Source organism: Oncorhynchus mykiss, chromosome 8 (genome assembly GCF_057628025.1).
Source record: "Oncorhynchus mykiss isolate SJ-2025 chromosome 8, ASM5762802v1, whole genome shotgun sequence".
Lineage (NCBI taxonomy): Eukaryota > Metazoa > Chordata > Actinopteri > Salmoniformes > Salmonidae > Oncorhynchus > Oncorhynchus mykiss.
The window spans coordinates 88,000,223-88,025,252 of NC_143029.1; the positions used below are offsets into that span (position 1 = coordinate 88,000,223).

Below are 25,030 nucleotides of genomic sequence, written 5' to 3' on the forward strand. Positions count from 1 at the left end.
TACCGTCATTACATTCATCTCATTCGGAGCCTGTTGGTACATTTCCACACGGCGGAGAAATGGGTTTGAGATCTAGAGGACGGCTGCATCGTGAATGTAAGAAGGGACACACACTGGTAGAATGGAATTAGTTTAGCGTAAACAGTTTTATATTTTATACTTGGAAAATCTATTATGTTGTTGACATCAATAAGACACCTGGATTTGTAGCTGTAATCTTGGGGAATTTACACACGGCAGGGCAGGCTATGAGTGTCTAAAGTGAGGTTTTGAAAGAGTAATAATATACTGTCTTGTCTGACTGAATTTGTAATGTTATTGTTCTGTACTTGGATGATGCGTTCTGCTGAAGTCTGTAAAGAAATTAAAATAAACACCTGGAATTCCCTTTGGTGCAGCTGTGTTTCTGTGTATCTGTAAACAGTTTCCATACAGTATGTCAGCAGGTCTCAACCACAATATCAGGAAAAATAAAACCATTTCTTTATGCATTCTGAGTCGTAGACATCTTCAGGAGTTATCCTTACCACCTCAAGCTGCCCAGCAACGATACAACAAAAAAAACTAAAAGTAATACATATTTTTCATTTACTTTAAAATCATGAAAATATCTTTTTGTTTTGTACAAACATTAAATACAGCTACAATACAATATGATACATCAGGTGAGCTCAACAAGCGTTTCCGTGACTACGAAGCCGGCAACAAAAATAACAATAGTTTTCGTCTCCGAGTCAACCGGTAGTCAAGGAGTTTAGCTTGGATCATAACACTTGTGCGGTATTTGACAAAACAAAAAAAGGCCTTTTTAAGCAGACAAAGAAAATCGCTAGACACTAAAGCTACAGGTAGGAGGAATAGAAGTGCGGGAAGGAGGTAAGGGAAGGTAACCAGGAGGGAGGAAAGAAGGAAAGGGGAATATATACCAAGAGTGACTTCTCAACCACTTTGTAATGCAGATGACAGATCCAGAGTGATTTCTGTTGTTTTTTTTCCCTACAGTTTGGTTGGCCCACATTAAGTGGCATAACCTCTGTGAAGACTATTCATCTGTTCCCAGAGAATGAGAACGTTGGTCAACTTTGTTTCTAGGTCACACGTTGGTATACCAACATCTGTTGTCATTAAATGTGTCTTAAACTGATAGTTCATCCAAATTCCAAAATTCCATAATGCTTTTCTTACTCTGTAAGCAGTCTGGGGACAAGGTTTGACAGAAATCCATGCTTTGGTTAGTTTCCAAATGCTAGTTATTTTTGAACATTTTCAGCACAAATCCTTACAAGTCCTGGTACTGATGTTAGCATTTTTCACGCATCATTTTCATATCATCAATACGTAACTTTGTTGAGCTTCAAAAATCTATTTTATATACTTCCGGATGATTTAAACATGATGAGTGAAAAATTCTAATATCGTTACTAGGACCTAAATGGTATTTGGGCTCCTGAGTGGCGCCGTGGTCTGAAGGCACTGTATCTCAGTGCAAGAGGTGTCACTACAGTCCCGGTTTGGAATCCAGGCTGTATCACATCCGGCCGTGATTGGGAGTCCCAAAGGGCGGCACACAATTGTCCCCAGCGTCGTCCAGGTTTGGCAGGGGTAGACCGTCATTGTAAATAAGAATTTGTTCTTATTAACTGACTTGCCTGGTAAAAATTTAAAAAATGAAAATAATAATAATTTGTACTATAATGATAAACCTTGGCATTTGGAAACAGTGTCAGGGAATTAAAACCAAAGCACGGATTTCTATCATAACATGTCCATAGACTGGTTACAAGATAAAATAACCAATGTGTCATTTTGTAATTTGGGTGTACTATCCCTTTAAATGGCACCCATATTCCTTATACAGTCTACTACTGTTGACCAGAACCCACTGGGTGTACTATATAGGAAGTAGAGTGTACTATATAGAGAATAGGGTGCCATTTGGGACAGGACCGTAGTGAGATTGAAGGTTGTAGATTGTACTATAAAGGCGTTTACAGACGGGCCACGGTAAGCAGAGAAGGTCACATAAACTTCAATGGTAGTATGGTGGCGGGCGGCAAAATACGAGTGTTTTTTTTTATAAGCGACGCGGTTCGTGTCGCTTTCTCCGTGAGCAACTCCGCTGGCTTGGAGCTCAAGGCGCCAAAAAGATTAAATTAGCTGAAGTCTTGAGCGGTCGGTGAGCATCGTTCATCTTGTCAACCAATCAAACAATGTTTTAAGGACAATATTCGAGCTGACAACAACCCGGGATCGCTGGTCTCTACAGACGGTGTGCGGATTTTCTCATGGTTCAATTGCCATTTACCGCAGCCCGCGTCTAAGCTCCTTAAGTTGACTTATGTCTGTCTGTCTGTGTGTCTCTCTGACCAAAAGTATCATTTCTTCGTTATCCATTCAGTTTATCAGCCATCACCATATTTCACTTTTGACATTAAATAAAGGTTCCTTATTTATACCACGGACCAGGGCACGTAATATCTCGTTTAGTGTCCCTGCTTGATCCCATGTCCTTCAGGGCTGATTTCCTTTCTCTTTTCTGTAGATCTGATCTGAGCTGTCTTTCTGCTGTCCCAGAATGTACTTGCATTAGGTCCTGCCCTGCTGTCCTTCAAAATGACAACATGGCTGACAAATGGCCAAGTGGACCTCTTCAGTTCCAAGTTGAAAGTTCACTGGCCAGTTGGTAATGAATATAACAATTCTTAGCAGAACCATATCACCACCAGGGGGAGCAGTAGGGAGAGGAGCAGACCTGGAGGGACCAGGAGGAGAGGGTGGTGGAGGGATGGCTGCCCAGCAGTGGGGTACTCCTCGCAGGGCCCGAGGACCTGGCATCGTGTCCTCTCACACAGGACGCCTTTGAAACCTGGAGCACAGTGGCATCGCTGATGGTGGTGGCACGTTCCTCCGTTCTGACAGAGAAGCATGGCGTTGTCACACACATGAGCTGTGAAGAGAGAGAGAGAGAGAGAGAGAGAGAGAGAGAGGGGGGGGGAGAGAGAGAGGGGGGGGGGGGGAGAGAGAGAGGGGGGGGGGGGGGAGAAAGGAAAGGGGAGAGAGAGGAAAGGGGAGAGAGAGGGAAGGGGGAGAGAGAGAGAGGGAGAGAGAGTGAGGGAAGGAAGGAAGGAAGGAAGGGGGAGAGAGGGAAGGAGAGAGAGAGAGAGGAAAGGGGGAGAGGGGGAGGGGGGAGAGAGAGAGAGAGAGAGAGAGAGAGAGAGAGAGAGAGGGAGGGGGAGAGAGAGAGGAAAGAGGGGAGAGAGGGAGGGGAGAAAGAGAGAGAGAGAGAGAGAGGTGTTAAAGGAGTTTTTACTAATGTTACAACACTGTGTTATTAAAGACATGGTAGCTTAGTTGTGGTCATATTCTGTTTACCTATAATTACAAACATAGTTATGTTTTTGGGTTATTACATATTTATTAACTTATTTCCAGATAACCTCTAAACAACCTACAATGCATTATTTGTCAACATCATAGTGAGGACCTACTCTGTGCTACCGAGTTTGTAGCTCAAGCTGGCTAACATTAGCCACATCTCATGCTATTCACAGACATTTTGGCTGTGTTATCTAGTGGGAATCTGGTAGTACGGCAGGCTCTGGTGCTTCCTTGCCGTGGGCTCAAAAGGAAATAAAAAAAATCATACCTGCTTGTTCTAATTATACCTCCTCTGTTCTCCTTTTTATCTTGACAACTGTTTTGCATGTTCACTGTGAAGAAGGCTACAGGAGTTTTGTAACTTTTCTCCATCTTGGCTTAGTGCTAGTGCGCTAGCTGATGTAACTTTTCTCCATCTTGGCTTAGTGCTAGCTGATGTAACTTTTCTCCATCTTGGCTTAGTGCTAGCGCGCTAGCTGATGGACATCTGGAATCTATCTTTTGGGATTTTCGGTTGTTAGCTAACTTAAAGTTTTACCATCGGATTGGCCCCAAACTTCAACATGTATATATATATCTTTGCTTTTAATCTGCGGTTAAGTTTTTTTGGTTTACATTGTAGGAAATAGGCTGGCTAGACGGGTCCTGTATATTACATCACACCCCGGAAAAACATTTTCCGACATGACAGGTATTCTTCGGAATTCTAAATCTGTTTTATGTAATAACTCCAATTATAGAAAAGAGAGGTATAACTTTACATACTAATGCAAATCCATACTAATTTACAATAAGTGTGAACTAAAAAAGGAGGCCATCTGTGAGTACGGTTACATGCACACAACAATACCATTTTGTGAATAGTCAGATGAATATTATAGTTTGATTTAAACATTTACATGCTTTGCAAGAAGAATGATTTCACTATTTCTAAGAGGTATACTTTCAGTTTTTCCAAACTCACTTCACTCGTGCTCGTGCTAGCGCTGATCGTGCTAGCGTTGATCGTGCTAGTGCTGCTCGTGCTAGCGCTGATCGTGCAAGTGCTGCTCTTGTTAGCGCTGATTGTGCTAGCTCTGCTCATGCTAGCACATGCGCAGATCACATACACCGCTGTAACTCTGATTAAGCCATTTCTGCCTAAGAATTAGAAAAATTGCTCAGAAAACCAGAAAGCCAGGTGTTTTAATCTGCGTAGTAAGATAATAGAGTAAGGTGTTTAAATGACTAATACCATAATTGGTCTATTCCCATAATCAGTTTAATACCAAATTATTAGTGTGGACGTAAAAGTAATCTGTGAGTATTGGGACACATCCGCTCACTTCGTAAGTGATTGTTTATGACTGAGACCATAGAAGAAGACCTTGCGGAGGTGTAGTATTTTAGAGACCACGGGGGATTTGAGAGAAAATAACACTGAAAGAAAAGGAACCAATAACCCACAGCAGGCTATCCACATGATTGGCTCTCAACTATCATCCTCGTCATGTAATTGGTGCCCTCCTACCAGGCTCTCCGCATGATTGGTTCCCTCCTATTAGGCTCTCCACATGATTGACGCCCTCCGATCAGGCTCACCACTTGATTGGCTTCCTCCTACCAAGCTATCCACATGATTGGTGCCCTCCTACCAGGCTCTCCACGTAATTGGTACCCTTCTACCAGGCTCTCCACGTGTGATTGGTGCCTTTGGAATGCAAATTGGCATGTGCAGATGATCCTATTATAGTTCCTCCCTGGCTGGAGTAAACATCACAGGCAGCAAACACTATGATCCGAATGCCAAAAGCTTGGATGTTAGGATTGTATTGAAGTATTGGAACAAACACAGACTTTTGCTAAGTAATAATGACTGTTTTGTAATATACGTTCCATAATTTGCGCATGTTCTGAATGACATACAGTAGGGAAGTGAATGCAAATAGATGAAAATAGATTGAATAAAAATGCTAATTTTCCTCCCTCTCTTCTTACAGAGACATCTACGATTATATAATATTTGCCAAGAGATTGGAGTATTATTGGAATCTCGTTCCTGCATAAGGATGAATCTCATTAACGATTCTGTGTAAAAAATGGCTCTGGATCATGTTTAAGTACACGGTCTAAACAACAGGGGCCTTCATTTATAAAACCTGCATATGTACAAAAAATATATCCCAAAAAGGTGCGTACACCAGTTGCAAGCAAAAGTTGGCATTTATAAAAATGTAATTTGAAGTGATAATGTGCTCACTTCCCCATAAATGTTAGAACACATGTTACACACATCTGCTGGTGGTTGAAATATCGTATTGCTGGCAAGTAAATATTTTGTGCAAATTGGGCATATGATCAAAAGCTTCTTTTTTTTTTTAAATTAAGTTGTGGACCTTGCAGCGCACGCAAGGTCCCCCTGGTCAAGCCAGCGCATGTCCAGGCCCGTCTGAAGTTTGCCAATGACCATCTGGATGATCCAGAGAAGGAATGGGAGGTCATGTGGTCTGATGAGACAAAAATAGAGCTTTTTGGTCTAAACTCCACTCGCCATTTTTGGAGGAAGAAGAAGGATGAATACAACCCCAACAACACCATTCCAACCGTGAAGCATGGAGGTGGAAACATTCTTTGGGAATGCTTTTCTGCAAAGGGGACAGGACGACTGCACCGTATTGAGGGGAGGATGGATGGGGCCATGTATCGCGAGATCTTGGCCAACAACCTCCTTCCCTCAGTAAGAGCATTGAAGATGGGTCGTGGCTGGGTCTTCCAGCATGACAACGACCCGAAACACACAGCCAGCTAAGAAGTGGCTCCGTAAGAAGCATCTCAAGGTCCTGGAGTAGCCTAGCCAGTCTCCAGACCTGAACCCAATAGAAAATCTTTGGAGGGGGCTGAAAGTCCGTATTGCCCAGCGACAGCCCCGAAACCTGAAGGATCTGGAGAAGGTCTGTATGGAGGAGTGGGCCAAAATCCCTGCTGCAGTGTGTGCAAACCTGGTCAAGAACTACAGGAAACGTATGATTATCTGTAATTGCAAACAAAGGTTTCTGTACCAAATATTAAGTTATGCTTTTCTGATGTATCAAATACTTATGTCATGCAATAAAATGCAAATTAATTAGTTAAAAATCATACAATGTGATTTTCTGGAATTTTGTTTAAGATTCCGTCTCACAGAGTTGAAGTGTACCTATGATAAAAATGACAGACCTCTACATTTTTTGTAAGTTGGAAAACCTGCAAAATCGGCAGTGTATCAAATACTTGTTCTCCCCACTGTATATACCCGATAACATTATTTTTCATGACCTACAATCTCCTTTTCAGCTTTTTTTGATAGCAAACTATACCAAGCAGAACAGGCATAATCAAAATGACACTGAATCCAGGTTGAGACAAGCAGTTTCATTAATGTTAAAATATCTAGTGTTACGATATAAACATTTAAATTTGTTCACCATTTTAGAATGACTTTTAGCAGCAATCAGGTCTCTAGAAAGGGATTGATCTAGGAACACCCCAAGATAAGATACACTTGTTTTAGATTCAACCTCCTTGCCTGCACAGTTTACTGTTATTTTGTCAGCCCTAAGCAATCTAAGTTTTGTTGCAAACAATATCGATTAAGTTTTTGCCAAATGTTGCGACAATTTGTTGTCAGTTAACCAATCTGTAACAAAATGCAATTCCTTACTCAGTCTCCTCTATGTAAACTATATCCTTCCCTGATACCAGTATGGATGAGTCATCAGCATAAAGCAAGAGGTTACACTTTACTGTATCTGGCATATCATTAAGAAATAAGAGAGGCCCTAAAATGGATCCCTGTGGTACTCCACAGGATATTTATTTGGCCTCTGACATCACCAACAAGAATGCAGCCATTTTGTCGTTAGTGGGAAGAGCGAAAATCTATGTGGTTTTATTTTTAGATTCTAAAATAATTAAATAAAGGTTATATAAAATAAAAAAGTTGTAGGCTGCTGTGCGATAGGAGCGCGACATCATTGCCTATTTAATCTCAGAGCAGGACATAGAAACTCAATATTCTATTGATCAACTAACAATTTATATTTTGCATGTCGTGGCCTAGCCTGAACAGCTTCTACCCCCCCAAGCCATTAGACTGCTAAATAGTTTACCCGTACCCTATTTTGACTCATCACATACGCTGCTGCTACTGATTATTGTCCATCCTGTTGCCTAGTCACTTGGCCCCTAGCCACGTCACGAACCAGTTTAACTAAAACGGGAAGCTTGGGGGAAGTTCCATGGCAGAAATCAGCCAAAGAGGGGTCGGAACTCGGTGGTACTCGGATGCCTCGCAATACATTAAACCAATGAAATGCCTTGCTAGGGCGAAGCTCCGAAGACGCTCAACAGATTAGTGCCGTTGGAGCTACACTGTGAGATGACTAAACATTTCAACCAAACAAATACTGATGACAAAACATTTTTTTGAACGTTTGCAGCACGCTGGTTAAGTATTTGATGCATTGGGTAGCTAATACTTGCTATTGTTTAAATGTATGGACGTTCTCAGCTTCTCAGCTGCAGCAGCAGACTGACTTTCTGCCTCAGATTCAGATTCAAAGGTCTCTAATCTGCAGACTTTACAGAGTTTACTTTGTTGGCAGTGGATCTGTGGATTATCCATCTGCTCCACGTCCTCCAGAAGACCCCGGAACCATTGTTTTTCCCCCAGCATCTGTAGGCCTGATTAACTGGGCTTAGGAAAGGTTGGAGGGGTGGAGCGAGAGACAGAGAAGGGGAGAGAGGGAGAGAGAGAGAGAGAGAGAGAGAGAGAGAGAGAGAGAGAGAGAGAGAGAGAGAAAGAAAATAGGAGAGAGAGGAAAGAGAAAAGAGAGAGAGAGAAAAGATAGGAGAGAGAGGAAAGAGAGCGAGAGAAAAGATAGGAGAGAGAGAAAGAAAAGATAAGAGAGAGAAGATAGGAGCGAGAGAGAGAGAGACAGGGAGCGAGAGAGAGAGAGAGAGAGAGAGAGAGAGAGAGAGAGAGAGAGAGAGAGAGAAAATATAGGAGAGAGGAGAGAGAGAAAAGATAGGAGAGAGAGGAAAGAGAGCGAGAGAAAAGATAGGAGAGTGAGAAAGAAAATATAAGAGAGAAGATAGGAGCGAGAGAGAGAGAGAGAGAGAGGGAGGGACAGGGAGAGAGAGAGAGAGAGAGAGAGAGAGAGAGAGAGAGAGAGAGAGAGAGAGACAGACAGACAGGATAACTGTCAACACAGACAGACAGACAGACAGACAGACAGACAGACAGACAGACAGACAGACAGACAGAGAGAGAGAGAGAGAGAGAGAGAGACAGACAGACAGAGAGAGAGAGAGAAAGACTGGGTTGAAGGGGTGTAGAGAGCTGGAGTTGAGAAGAAACCATAGACAAACTGCTTTGACGGGTTTGACTTCCCCTGGATTCCGACAGTCAAATGAGTGGGTAGAGGTGAACAGATCTAGTGTGGAGTTAAGGTACTGTATCAAAGGAACATTCTGTGCAGTACTGTCTGTATCCCACATAATAATATTAGTGAAAAGCCACATATGGTCCAGACAGTATCTTTCACTCTGTGTCTTGAGTTGACATTAAATAGATGTTTTTCTACAGTACTACCAACACAGTTATGTCAAGTCTGCTGCATTAGTGAAAACTCATTTACTTAGTTCATATATTATATTTAGTTCATCATATGAAGATGAACATAACCGTGATCAGTCTTTAATGGTCAATAAAAGGATTGTGGTAATAATGACTCCCCATTAACCTGTCCATACCCTGTCCAATCTAATCTATGGTAATCTACCCTGTCCAATCTAATCTATCATTAGTACTCTGGTAGACAGACGTGAGAACTCTCAAGAGTTTCGAACACAAAGAACAACAACACCCGCTCATTGAGTTGCCCTGAGACGCACACACGCACGCACGCATACACACACACACGCACACGCACGCATGCACACACGCACACACACACACACACACACACACACACACACACACACACACACACACACACACACACACCCCACGCTGAGTCCCTCACGTGTGCAGCATCGCAACTTTGCCAAAGGGTGTGACATTCTCTGCAGGATAACTGTCAACACAGATTCATCATTGGGGCATGGTGTATGTGTTTCAGTGTGTGTGTGGGTGTTTGTATGTGTGTTTGTTTGTGTGTGTGTGTTTGTTTGTTATTGTGTGTGTGTGTGTGTGTGTTTGTTTGTTTGTTATTGTGTATATATGTGTGTGTGTCTGTGTGTGTGTGATTGTGTGTGTGTGTGTTTGTGTGTGTGTGTGTTTGTTATTGTCTGTGAGTGTGTGTGTGTGTGTGTGTGTGTGTCACAGTGCCACTACTGAGCGTCTACTGATGGACTGGACAGCAGAGAGACTCAACGACTAGGTTTTGGACTACAATGTGTTTTCAATGTTAGCTTTACAATTGAATGGTATCACAAACTACTTGAAGAACGACAGCAGAGCTTTTCCCTCCCTAAGGATATATAGTGTATTTTCCAAAGAAAGCGATTTGATTTACTTCACAGGAAATAATGACTAAAGTGTATGCCACAGCATGTGTACTGTTAACTGCCCCCCCCCCCTCCTAATCAGGGCCTTACTGTATACTGTGGTAATGGTTAGGTTTTAAGTGTTGTAGCTATTATAGCGTTTAGCATACTGTATAGATATTGTCACATATCTAACGATGAACTTAGCAGCTACAGATCTAATCTATCCACAACCTTAGTGGCTACAGATCTAACCACAACCTTCGTGGCTACAGATCTAACCACAACCTTCGTGGCTACAGATCTAACCTCAACCTTAGTGGCTAGAGATCTAACCACAACCTTAGTGGCTACAGATCTAACCTCAACCTTCGTGGCTACAGATCTAACCTCAACCTTCGTGGCTACAGATCTAACCACACACAAACCATATGTGATGGCTTATCACTTCAGAATGCTGTGGTAGCCATGCTGGTTAAGTGTGCCTTGAATTCTAAATAAATCACTGACAGTGTCACCAACAAAGCACCCCCACACCATCACACCTCCTCCTCCACGCTTCACGGTGAGAAGCACACATGCGGAGATCATCGGTTCACCTACTCTGCGTCTCACAAAGACGTTTGGAAACAAAAATCATCAAATTTGGACTCATCAGACCAAAGGACAGATTTCCACCAGTCTAATGCCCATTGCTCGTGTTTCTTGGCCCAAGCAAGTCTCTTCTTATTATTGGTGTTTTTTAATAGTGGTTTCTTTGCAGCAATTCGACCATGAAGGCTTGATTCACACAGTCTTCACTGAACAGGTGATGTTGAGATGTGTCTGTTAGTTGAACTCTGTGAAGCATTTATGAGGCTGGTAACTCTAATGAACTCATCCTCTGCAGCAGAGGTAACTCTGGGTCTTCCTTTCCTGTGGTGGTCCTCATGAGAGCCAGTTAACTGTAATGAACTCATCCCCTGCAGCAGAGGTAACTCTGGGTCTTCCTTTCCTGTGGGTGGTCCTCATGAGAGCCAGTTAACTGTAATGAACTCATCCTCTGCAGCAGAGGTAACTCTGGGTCTTCCTTTCCTGTGGCGGTCCTCATGAGAGCCAGTTAACTGTAATGAACTTATTCTCTGCAGCTGAGGTAACTCTGGGTCTTCCTTTCCTGTGGGCGGTCCTCATGAGAGCCAGTTAACTGTAATGAACGTATCCTCTGCAGCAGAGGTAACTCTGGGTCTTCCTTTCCTGTGGCGGTCCTCATGAGAGCCAGCTAACTGTAATGAACGTATCCTCTGCAGCAGAGGTAACTCTGGGTCTTCCTTTCCTGTGGCGGTCCTCATGAGAGCCAGTTAACTCTAATGAACTTATCCTCTGCAGCAGAGGTAACTCTGGGTCTTCCTTTCCTGTGGCGGTCCTCATGAGAGCCAGTTAACTGTAATGAACGTATCCTCTGCAGCAGAGGTAACTCTGGGTCTTCCTTTCCTGTGGCGGTCCTCATGAGAGCCAGTTAACTGTAATGAACTTATCTTCTGCAGCAGAGGTAACTCTGGGTCTTCCTTTCCTGTGGCGGTCCTCATGAGAGCCAGTTAACTCTAATGAACTTATCCTCTGCAGCTGAGGTAACTCTGGGTCTTCCTTTCCTGTGGCGGTCCTCATGAGAGCCAGTTAACTCTAATGAACTTATCCTCTGCAGCAGAGGTAACTCTGGGTCTTCCTTTCCTGTGGGTGGTCCTCATGAGAGACAGTTAACTCTAATGAACTTATCCTCTGCAGCAGAGGTAACTCTGGGTCTTCCTTTCCTGTGGGTGGTCCTCATGAGAGCCAGTTAACTCTAATGAACTTATCCTCTGCAGCAGAGGTAACTCTGGGTCTTCCTTTCCTGTGGGCGGTCCTCATGAGAGCCAGTTAACTGTAATGAACGTATCCTCTGCAGCAGAGGTAACTCTGGGTCTTCCTTTCCTGTGGCGGTCTTCATGAGAGCCAGCTAACTGTAATGAACGTATCCTCTGCAGCAGAGGTAACTCTGGGTCTTCCTTTCCTGTGGCGGTCCTCATGAGAGCCAGTTAACTGTAATGAACTTATCCTCTGCAGCAGAGGTAACTCTGGGTCTTCCTTTCCTGTGGCGGTCCTCATGAGAGCCAGTTAACTGTAATGAACGTATCCTCTGCAGCAGAGGTAACTCTGGGTCTTCCTTTCCTGTGGCGGTCCTCATGAGAGCCAGTTAACTCTAATGAACTTATCCTCTGCAGCTGAGGTAACTCTGGGTCTTCCTTTCCTGTGGCGGTCCTCATGAGAGCCAGTTAACTCTAATGAACTTATCCTCTGCAGCAGAGGTAACTCTGGGTCTTCCTTTCCTGTGGCGGTCCTCATGAGAGCCAGTTAACTCTAATGAACTTATCCTCTGCAGCTGAGGTAACTCTGGGTCTTCCTTTCCTGTGGCGGTCCTCATGAGAGCCAGTTAACTGTAATGAACTTATCCTCTGCAGCAGAGGTAACTCTGGGTCTTCCTTTCCTGTGGCGGTCCTCATGAGAGCCAGTTAACTCTAATGAACTTATCCTCTGCAGCTGAGGTAACTCTGGGTCTTCCTTTCCTGTGGCGGTCCTCATGAGAGCCAGTTAACTCTAATGAACTTATCCTCTGCAGCAGAGGTAACTCTGGGTCTTCCTTTCCTGTGGTGGTCCTCATGAGAGCCAGTTAACTGTAATGAACTCATCCTCTGCAGCAGAGGTAACTCTGGGTCTTCCTTTCCTGTGGGCGGTCCTCATGAGAGCCAGTTTCATCACAGCGGATGATGGTTTTTGTGTCTGCACTTGAAATGTTCCGTATGGACTGACCTTCATGTCTTAACTGTGTGATGGACTGACCTTCATGTCTTAACTGTGTGATGGACTGACCTTCATGTCTTAACTGTGCGATGGACTGACCTTCATGTCTTAACTGTGTGATGGACTGACCTTCATGTCTTAACTGTGTGATGGACTGACCTTCATGTCTTAACTGTGTGATGGACTGACCTTCATGTCTTAACTGTGTGATGGACTGAACTTCATGTCTTAACTGTGTGATGGACTGACCTTCATGTCTTAACTGTGTGATGGACTGACCTTCATGTCTTAACTGTGTGATGGACTGACCTTCATGTCTTAACTGTGTGATGGACTGACCTTCATGTCTTAACTGTGTGATGGACTGACCTTCATGTCTTAACTGTGTGATGGACTGACCTTCATGTCTTAACTGTGTGATGGACTGACCTTCATGTCTTAACTGTGTGATGGACTGACCTTCATGTCTTAACTGTGTGATGGACTGACCTTCATGTCTTAACTGTGTGATGGACTGACCTTCATGTCTTAACTGTGTGATGGACTGACCTTCATGTCTTAACTGTGTGATGGACTGACCTTCATGTCTTAACTGTGTGATGGACTGACCTTCATGTCTTAACTGTGTGATGGACTGACCTTCATGTCTTAACTGTGTGATGGACTGACCTTCATGTCTTAACTGTGTGATGGACTGACCTTCATGTCTTAACTGTGTGATGGACTGACCTTCATGTCTTAACTGTGTGATGGACTGACCTTCATTAAAAGTTACCTTCTAATTTCTGCCTTCGGGCTACGAGGGCTGTGAGGGCTGTGAGGGCTACGAGGGCTGTGAGGGCTGTGAGGGCTACGAGGGCTGTGAGGGCTACGAGGGCTGTGAGGGCTACGAGGGCTACGAGGGCTGTGAGGGCTACGAGGGCTGTGAGGGCTGTGAGGGCTGGGGCACGCGAGGAGAGACTATCACTGGAACACTTTTTACACAGACAACAGACAGACAGGAGATCTGTGCACAGGGATTAACCAGAGATAGCTGCAGATCAATCTACATAAACCCCACAGTAGCACAGACAACAGACAGACAGGAGATCTGTGCACAGGGATTAACCAGAGATAGCTGCAGATCAATCTACATAAACCCCACAGTAGCACAGACAACAGACAGACAGGAGATCTGTGCACAGGGATTAACCAGAGATAGCTGCAGATCAATCTACATAAACCCCACAGTAGCACAGACAACAGACAGACAGGAGATCTGTGCACAGGGATTAACCAGAGATAGCTGCAGATCAATCTACATAAACCCCACAGTAGCACAGACAACAGACAGACAGGAGATCTGTGCACAGGGATTAACCAGAGATAGCTGCAGATCAATCTACATAAACCCCACAGTAGCACAGACAAAAGGGTAAACCCAGGGGTATAAATCTGAAGCATCCGTTAAGAACTTCCAAATATGGTGATGACAGGAAGTCGAGCGGAGGTCACTGGGAGAAGATGGAGCTAGATGAAACATGGCCGAAGTCCTGCTAGTTTATCATCACTAACCAGGTTTAGTTTAAACCTTTTTTAAAGTAAAGTACATGACGATTAATCATGACAGACCTGATGGAAACAGCTCATTTATCGGTAAACTTTCCAAATATCGAAAAAAAACAAAATACGCCAGACAAGGTGGGCTCTTTTGTGTCGTTAAAAATAATGATGTGTCCAGGCTCTGCCGCAGCCAGCCGCGAATGGGAGGCTAATGGGGCGACGCACAATTGGCCCAGCGTCGTCCGGGTTAGGGAGGGTTTTGGCCGGCAGGGATATCCTTGTCTCATCGCACTAGCAACTCTTGTGGCGGGCCGGGCGAAGTGCACACTGACCAGGTCGCTAGGTGCACTGTGTTTCCTTCAACACATTGGTGAGGTTGGCTTCCGGGTTGGTTGTGCGCTCTGTCAAGAAGCAGCGCGGCTGGGTTGTGTTTCGGAGGACGCGTGGCTCTCGACCTTCGCCTTTCCCGAGTCCATACGGGAGTTGCAGCGATGAGACGACAGTAACTACTACCAATTGGATACCATGAAATTGGGGAGAAAAAGGGGTAAAAATATATATATTTTTAAATAATAAAAATAATAATAAAAATAATGATGTGAGAAATGGCGGTGGTAACACCGTTATGCGCAAATATTTATTATATAATAATTAAATAATATATATTGATATAAAAACCACCTTATGAAGTAGAGTCACGCGATATGTTGTGTGGTCCTCTCACTACGAGTGAAAATGCAATGGAAACCCATTGAACTTTTTTATTCAGAGAATTTAACAGCAAAAGTTATTTTTTATGTGCGCCATGTCATCACTATGTCATCGCCATGTCATCACTATGTCATCGCCATGTCATCACTATGTCATCGCCATGTCATCACTATGTCATCGCCATGTCATCCCTATGTCATCACCATGTCATCACGTATCCGCAATAAGTCCATTTGATGGAAACACATCTCTGTTGGGAAAATGCGTATATCGTTTTTATGCAGATTTTAGAATACTCGCATGTAAATCTGTTGCCAATTGGATGAAAAACCTAGCTAACGAAACATTCGATCTCAATACAGTGCTCCCAAAAGTAAATTATGTTATGGACAGAGTGCACTAAGTTCTGTAGACTTTGCCAAAGTTTGTTTTTTAAAATGGCGTTGTATAATTAATTACCCGTGCGTCAATCTAATTAACGTAATAAAAAAATCCCCATCAAAATCCGTGAGTTTAAACCAGAGAAATCAGTTTCTTTGCATGGGCTGCGTCTCAATCAGAGAAGGCTCCTCAGAGGAGGAAGGGGAGGACCATCCTCCACAGTGAATTTCATGAAAATAACAGAAGTGTGCTCTTCATGGATTAATCCCGGTTTCAACTGTACCGGGCAGATGGCAGACAGTGTGTATGGCGTTGTGTGGGTGAGAGGTTTTCTGATGTCAACGTTGTGAACAGAGTGCCCCATGGTGGCGGTGGGGTTATGGTATGGGCAGGCATAAGCTACGGACAACAAACACAATTGCATTTTATCGATAGCACTTTGAATGCACATGGATACAGTGACGAGATCCTGAGGCCCATTGTCGTGCCATTCATCGACCTCCATCACCTCATGTTTCAGCATGATAATTTACGGCCCCATGTTGCAAGGATCTGTACACAATTCCTGGAAGCTGAAAATATCCCAGTTCTTCCATGGGCTGTGTACTCACCAGACATGTCACCCATTGAGCATGTTAAGGTTTCTCTGGATCGACGTGTACGACATGACAGCGTGTTCCAGTTCCTGCCAAAATCCAACAACTTTGTATAGCCATTGAAGAGGAGTGGGACAACATTCCACAGGCCACAATCAACAGCCTGATCAACTCTATGTGAAGGAGATGTGTCATGCTGCATGAGGCAAATGGTGGTCACACCTGGTACTGACTGGTTCTCTGATCCCCTACCTTTCTTTTACCAACATATGCATTTCTGTATTACCTGGGGCGGCAGGGTAGCCTAGTGGTTAGAGTGTTGGACTAGTAACCGGAAGGTTGCAAGTTCAAACCCCAGAGCTGACATATGCCGTTCTTCCCCTGAACAGGCAGTTAACCCACTGTTGGGCTGTCATTGAAAATAAGAATTTGTTCTTAACTGACTTGGCTAGTTAAATGAATAAAAATTCCCAATCATGTGAAATCCATAGATTAGGGCCTAATTAATTGATTTAAATTAACTGAATTGCTTATATAAACTGTAACTCAGTAAAACATATTTTTACTCAGTGTACAGTAGTTTAACCTACTCAAACACCCGGCTCAAACAGAGATGTTAGCTAGCTGGCTATGGATATCAAACAGAGAGGGATGCCACGTTACCTAGCTGGCTATGGCTATCCAACACTGGAACTTTTTCAAGTCAAGGTAAGCTTTTGGTTTTATTAATGTATTGCCAACGGGGCTCACCGGTGTACCTGCTAAACTGCTTGCTAACTGTACACTGTACTGCGTGATTGTAGCAGGTTTACAAACGCGTTCGTTATAATAGCTATGTTGACTTGACATTTGCTAATATGGTGATAATGATAGCGGTGTGTAGCGGTTAGCAGTTATGATATGAAGGTTTGGCTTGGAAATGCTTTCGCCTGGTCACAGACCGCTGTTGTGCAGCTGTTCTGCAGTGTTGTGCACTGAATCCCACAAGAAAAGGGACAAATTGAGAGAAAGAGAGCGTGTAGATGAAGAGAAGGAATTAACGAGCAAAGTGATCATGCATTGTCCAATAGAAACTCTCGTTTGCAACTGTTTGGACTAATGATTACACCATAGATAAGCTATCTAGGGTGTAGAGTGTATTGTAGAGTGTATACAGGCAAGAGTGTATTGAATGTTAATGGATTCCTCAAATGTGTCTCTTGACCTGTGTGCACCTACGTTGTAAACTTTCATTCAAAGGCTAGGTTGTAGCAACTTCATGATGGGTATAGGGAAAATGTTACTATTACGTAGTAACCTAAACCTATCGCTGTTACATTGAACTGGGTGAATGGAATATGAATGACAGTAACCTAAACCTATCGCTGTTACATTGAACTGGGTGAATGGAATATGAATGACAGTAACCTAAACCTATCGCTGTTACATTGAGCTGGGTGAATGGAATATGAATGACAGTAACCTAAACCTATCACTGTTACATTGAGCTGGGTGAATGGAATATGAATGACAGTAACCTAAACCTGTCACTGTTACATTGAACTGGGTGAATGGAATATGAATGACAGTAACCTAAACCTATCGCTGTTACATTGAACTGGGTGAATGGAATATGAATGACAGTAACCTAAACCTGTCACTGTTACATTGAACTGGGTGAATAGAATATGAATGACAGTCATCCAACGTGCTGTAATAGAAATAAGGCCGTGCTCATGAAAAATGATTATCCAACCCTTATCTTAAACGGCACTGATCGCCACTGGAATCAATCCACCACATCCGCCCATGTCAGCCTTCCGCATCTACGGTGGAAGGTGGATAAGCTACAGTCCACCACATCCGCCCATGTCAGCCTTCCGCATCTACGGTGGAAGGTGGATAAGATACAGTCCACCACATCCGCCCATGTCAGCCTTCCGCATCTACGGTGGAAGGTGGATAAGCTACAGTCCACCACATCCGCCCATGTCAGCCTTCCGCATCTACGGTGGAAGGTGGATAAGCTACAGTCCACCACATCCGCCCATGTCAGCCTTCCACATCTACGGTGGAAGGTGGATAAGCTACACGGTTTGTTAGTCAGACCGTCGTTCACCATGAAAATCGGGTCTTCTCAGGAAAACATCAGTTGCGTCCGAACAGTTTGGCCTCGTAAAGTGTCACAGAACTTCTAATGATGTCGGTAATGCCGAAGTGCCAACTTCTGTCTGTAAAGTCCAAACCGTTTGAGCCACAAACTAATACGGCTCTAACGAACACAATGGCGTTCTCTGTTTTGCTCTACGACTCCCACAAGTGTCACAGGATTCGTCTGACGGTAGCCCATACAAACGGATCGAAGTTTGGAGGTGGTTTCGTGACAACAAAATAAGGGGTTAATTGTGGATCCAAAAAAGCATTAATATTTCCTGAGCTTTCTTATATCTCCTAAATGATATAGGACATTCACAGATTAGGTGTTACCTATCGGAAATATGTGAATACATGCTAAACCGCACCAATAGCTTGTACTTGGCTATTCCCACCTCCTTGCTTGTTCTGCCCAATGTGCTTCATTTGCTCCAATTGGAGAGAAAAAATGGCAACTATAAATCTTGTTTTAGTTATCAGTTCCTTTGACAGAAGACTCATCCTGTGTTTTTTCTCTGTTTTCTCTCACTCTACTCTCCTTGTACTCCCTCTCTCTGCTCTCCTTATCCTCTCTCTACTCTCTGTTTTCTCTCTGCTCTCCTTATCCTTTCTCACTCTCTGTTTTCTCTCTGCTCTCCTTATCCTTTCTCACTCTCTGTTTTCTCTCTGCTCTCCTTATCCTCTCTCACTCTCTGTTTTCTCTCTGCTCTCCTTATCCTCTCTCACTCTCTGTTTTCTCTCTACTCTCCTTATCCTCTATCACTCTGTTTTCTCTCTACTCTCCTTATCCATTCTCACTCTCTGTTTTCTCTCTACTCTCCTTATCCTCTCTCTACTCTCCTTATCCTCTCTCTACTCTCCTTATCCTCTCTCTACTCTCCTTATCCTCTCTCACTCTCTGTTTTCTCTCTCTTCCCTCTGTCAATTTCCCCCTCTCTCTCTCTCCCTCTCTCTCTCCCTCTCTCTCTCTCTCCTTTTCCTATACTCTCCTCTCAGTGAGGATAGCAGAGGGGAAGCCCCCATGGAGAGAATTGTGGGTAATTAAGATAGAGGGCCTGATCAAAGGCATCTAAGAGCTGAGGAGAGGTTGAGGTGTGTGTGTGTGAGAGAGAGAGAGAGAGAGGGGGGGGAGGGGGATGATGTGGACTTTTCAGAGGTCAGTATTAGAATGGCTGGAGTGTGTGTGTGTGTGTGTGTGTGTGTGTGTGTGTGTGTGTGTGTGTGTGTGTGTGTGTGTGTGTGTGTGTGTGTGTGTGTGTGTGTGTGTGTGTGTGTGTGTGTGTGTGTGTGTGTGTGTGTGTGTGTGTGTGTGTGTGTGTGTGTGTGTGTGTGAGTGAGTGAGAAAGAGAAAAAGTTCACAGTGTGTATGGGACAGCATTACCCCAATTTCAGTTCTTGAATTTCAGTTTAGTAAGAATCAAATCAACCTCAATTTTAGCCTACCTTGATTACGGTTTGCAACACCTAGAGATGAAGCATTAGCTCGATCTGTGTAAAGATGGGAGAGGTCATATAAGTGACAGTTACTTTACGCTATCAGATAGTTCATCCTGGATTAATTGAATGCACATTGACAGCATGCACAGCCTTCTCACTAAAGGCAGTCCTAATGATGTTGCGTGAACATGCACGACTGTTATAATAGAGAGAGTCAAGGTCACTGAGTAGCAGTGTTTGTAATCTCCACCAAAATACTCTAGAATCTTGATTCATGTTCCATTTCGATACCAACTATGATAATGGTAATAGATAATGGTTTGTGCTTTAGGGACTTGGATCTACAAGGGGGCGGCAGGTAGCCTAGTGGTCAGTAACCGAAAGGTTGCTGGATTGAATCCCCGAGCTGACAAGGTAAAAATCTGTTGTTCTGCCCCAGAACAAGGCAGTTAACCCACTGTTCCTAGGCCGTCATTGTAAATAAGAATTTGTTCTTAACTGACTTGCCTAGTTAAATAAAGGTTAAAAAAAAGTACTAATGACTTCTTTCATGCAACATGAGTGAGTAGACATTTTGAGAGGCTCAAGAAGCTTATCTAGCCAAAAGACGTTCACCTCCACTATTTGGGGAACAAGCACCGAGGCCCATGGCTAAAAACGACACAGTCATCTCTTAAAGACATTATCGTTTGTCGATGCTCCCCAGAAATGGATTCTTATAAAATATTAAGTCTGAGGTGAAAATTATAAATGTATAATAAATGTTGATTTACTTACGCACTGGTCCATGACTGCTATGGATACCTATGGAGAAAAAGAATGAAAGGAGAGAAAGATATATATATATTTTTTTTTAAATGACAAAGAGAGAAAGAGACATGATCAAAGTATGTAGAATTGGCCACAAACTAAACTTAACATTCCGGAAGATACAGAATTTATACAGTATATATAAAATAAGAGATATCATGTAAACTGGTGAAATGCCAACCACAGGATTATGTATGTCATCAATTTTCAACATAAACAAACCTTGTATAAAATATGTTGAGTTTATTCCTTTGAAACAACGTCAGATCATTGTTACGTCTATCCACTATCAGAAAAACAATAGGCTGGGGAAGAAGCACCTCCTACTGAAGAGTTGATCTATCTACAGCTATTCATTTGGTCTCCCATCCAGGGATTTAACTAAGACTAGCTTTGATATTTGTCATTGATTACGACCAATGTGCCATTGTGAGAATGATTATCAATAAATCTCGTATTAACTAAATATATTCACTTTTGTTCTGAGAAGTCATTCCAAAATATGGGTTTAACATAACAAATGAAATGTAACCATACTCTATAAATCATATAGCATCAATTATAATAGATCTATAAAGCATTTACAAAGTCATCAACAGCCATTGTTTCAATTCAACCCAGGGTTCAACTATAAAGAGACGATACATATAGGCCCAGGATTTTAAGCTTTCGTTTGATTTTAAAATATAAACAAAATTACCTGACATTGTTTTTCCATTGGAATTTGGTTGTGTTTTTAGATGGTTGAAAGCATGGTGATAACACATTGGGGATTCAACTCACTTCTAGCTGTCTTTTCCAGTCGGCGAATAAAGGTTAAAATATCATTGATCAACGTCTCAAACAAATATTCCACATTGAAATGACGTGGGAATTTGCCCAGCGGGAAGAGATTGAAACAGGTATTTGAGCAATTCTTACAACAGCTTCTTTTCGTGTTTGGCATTAATCACTCGCAAACCCTTGACTTTTCCCAAAAGATTGTCCAACTCTTTTCAGGGACTACTTTACAGCTTTAGGCACTCCACAGTTTCCACTGATTCACAGCGGTGGGCCAACAGACGAGACGGTGAATTAGGGATGATACGTTGCATGGGCCTAACCAAGCACTCATTCACAATGGCCCAAACACAAAGTCTTCCTTGTTGATGGGCCAAGCACTGATGATAATCATGGCCTTCAAATGGCAAAGTGTCAACAAAATCAAGGCTGGAAATGTTGCAATGTTCTGAGAACAAAATAAATCAACGTGGAATGGGATAGACAACTGATTTCGCAAAAGCATTTCTGAGCTAGGATTTCTCACACAATGTTTTAACATTTCTTAAAGGTGTAGAGAATACCTACTAACATCCCTACTAACATCCCTACTAACATCCCTACTAACATCCCTACAAACATCCCTACTAACATCCCTACTAAACACCCCTACTAACACCCCTACTAACATCCCTACTAACATCCCTACTAACATCCCTACTAACACCCCTACTAACATCCCTACTAACACCCCTACTAACATCCCTACTAACATCCCTACTAACACCCCTACTAATACTCCTACTAACATCCCTACTAATATCCCTACTAACACCCCTACTAACACCCCTACTAACATCCCTACTAACACCCCTACTAACATCCCTACTAACATCCCTACTAACACCCCTACTAATACCCCTACTAACATCCCTACTAATATCCCTACTAACACCCCTACTAACACCCCTACTAACATCCCTACTAAACACCCCTACTAACACCCCTACTAACATCCCTACTAACATCCCTACTAAACACCCCTACTAACACCCCTACTAACATCCCTACTAACATCCCTACCAACATCCCTACTAATATCCCTACTAACATCCCTACTAACACCCCTACTAACACCCCTACTAACATCCCTACTAATATCCCTACTAACACCCCTACTAACATCCCTACTAACATCCCTACTAACATCCCTACTAATATCCCTACTAACATCCCTACTAACACCCCTACTAACACCCCTACTAACATCCCTACTAATATCCCTACTAATACCCCTACTAACATCCCTACTAAACACCCCTACTAACACCCCTACTAACATCCCTACTAATATCCCTACTAACACCCCTACTAACATCCCTACTAACATCCCTACTAACATCCCTACTAACATCCCTACTAATATCCCTACTAATATCCCTACTAACACCCCTACTAACACCCCTACTAACATCCCTACTAATATCCCTACTAACACCCCTACTAACATCCCTACTAACACCCCTACTAACATCCCTACTAATACCCCTACTAATATCCCTACGAACACCCTTACTAACACCCCTACTAACACCCCTATCCCAACTATCACCCCTACTAATATCCCCACTAATACCCTACTAATACCCTACTAACAGCCCTATTAACACCCCTACTAACACCCCTATCCCTACTAACACCCCTACTAATACCCTACTAATACCCTACTAACACCCCTACTAACAACCCTATCCCTACTAACACCCCTACTAACACCCCCACTAACAGCCCTACTAGCACCCCTACTAATACCCCTACTAATATCCTTACTAACATCCCTACTAATACACCTACTAACACTCCTACTAACCCCCCCTACTAACACCCTTACTAACACCCCTATTAACACGCCTACTAACACCCCTATCCTTACTAACCCCCCTATCCCTACTAACACCCCTATTAACACCCCTACTAACCCCCCTATGCCTACTAACACCCCTATCCTTACTAATACCCCTATCCTTACTAATACCCCTATCCTTACTAACCCCCCTATCCCTACTAACACCCCTTATCCTTACTAACCCCCTATCCTTACTAACCCCCCTATCCCTACTAACACCCCTATTAACACCCCTACTAACCCCCCCTATCCTTACTAACCCCCCTATGCCTACTAACACCCCTATCCTTACTAATACCCCTATCCTTACTAACCCCCCTATCCTTACTAATACCCCTATCCTTACTAACCCCCTATCCTTACTAACACCTCTATCCTTACTAACACCCCTACTAACCCCCCTTATCCTTACTATCCCCCTATCCTTACTAACACCCCTATCCCCATTAACACCCCTATCCTTACTAACACCCCTATCCATACTAACACCCCTATCCCTACTAACACCCCTATCCTTACTAACACCCCTATCCCTACTAACACCCCTATCCTTACTAACCCCCCTATCCCTACTAACCCCCCTTATCCTTACTAACCCCTCTATCCGTACTAACCCCCCTATCCTTACTAACACCCCTATCCCTACTAACCCCCCTATCCTTATTAACCCCCCTATCCCTACTAACACCCCTATTAACACCCCTATCCCTTCTAACATCCCTATTAACACCCATATCCTTACTAACACCCCTATCCCTACTAACACCCCTATTAACACCCATATCCTTACTAATCCCCCTATCCTTACTAACACCCCTATTAACAACCCTATCCCTATTAACACCCCTATCCCTACTAACATCCCTATTAACACCCATATCCTTACTAACACCCCTATCCCTACTAACACCCCTATTAACACCCCTATCCTTACTAACCCCCTATCCTTACTAACACCACTATCTTTACTACACCCCTATCCTTACTTACACCCTTATCCTTAGTAACACCCCTATTAACACCCCTATCCTTACTAACACCCATATCCTTACTAGCCCCCTATCCTTACTAACACCCCTATCCCCTACTAACCCCCTATCCTTACTAACACCCCTATCCCTTACTAACACCCCTATCCTTACTAACACCCCTATCCTTACTAACACCCCTATCCTTACTAACACCCCTATACTTACTAACACCCCTATTAACACCCCTGTCCTTACTAACACCCCTATTAACACCCCTATCCTTACTAACACCCCTATTAACACCCCTATTAACCCCCCTATCCCTACGAACACCCCTTATCCTTACTAACCCCCCTATCCTTACTAACACCCCTATCCTTACTAACACCCCTATTAACACCCCTATCCTTACTAACCCCCTATCCCTACTAACCTCCCTATCCATACTAACGCCCCTATCCTTACTAACACCCCTATCCTTACTAACATCCCTATCCTTACTAACATCCCTATCCTTACTAACACCCCTATCCTTACTAACCCCCTATCCCTACTAACCCCCTATCCTTACTAACCCCCCTATCCTTACTAACACCTCTATCCTTACTAACACCCCTACTAACACCCCTATCCCTACTAACACCTCTATCCTTACTAACACCCCTATCCCTACTAACCTCCCTTATCCTTACTAACACCCCTATCCTTACTAACCCCCTATCCTTACTAACACCCCTATCCCCATTAACACCCCTATCCTTACTAACACCCCTATCCTTACTAACACCCCTACTAATATCCCTACGAACACCCCTAATAACACCCCTACTAATATCCCTACTAACACCCCTATCCTTACTAACACCCCAGTTTATCCGGTTCATGTTACCGTGGTTGTGCGTTGTGCAGCCTCGCCTGTGCGTTTGGGCCAGGGTGTATATTAAAGTTCTTATGTTAGCCCTTCCCAGGATTTGATGGCACGGCGGCACGCTGCCAGGGGTTCCTGCTGCAGCTGAACCTGTATCTGGGGACCGTCCACCCGGCTCCTTCGGGACGTGGGAGGGTGTCAGCTCTCGTCTCGTGCC

General features: G+C 43.5%; 1 protein-coding gene across 1 annotated transcript in view; it reads right to left on the minus strand.

Moving 5' to 3' along the window:
- Positions 1-127: 127 nt before the first annotated feature.
- Positions 128-25,030, minus strand: part of LOC110530824 (netrin-G1-like) — a 133,876-nt gene continuing 108,973 nt past the window's right edge. The window contains exons 4-6 of the mRNA XM_036986619.2: positions 20,277-20,303; positions 19,506-19,550; positions 128-2,947 (exon numbers count right to left, since the gene is read on the minus strand). Of these exons, the coding sequence (XP_036842514.1) occupies positions 2,703-2,947; positions 19,506-19,550; positions 20,277-20,303 (317 nt within the window). The 3' untranslated portion in view covers positions 128-2,702. The remainder of the gene's footprint in view (positions 2,948-19,505; positions 19,551-20,276; positions 20,304-25,030) is intronic.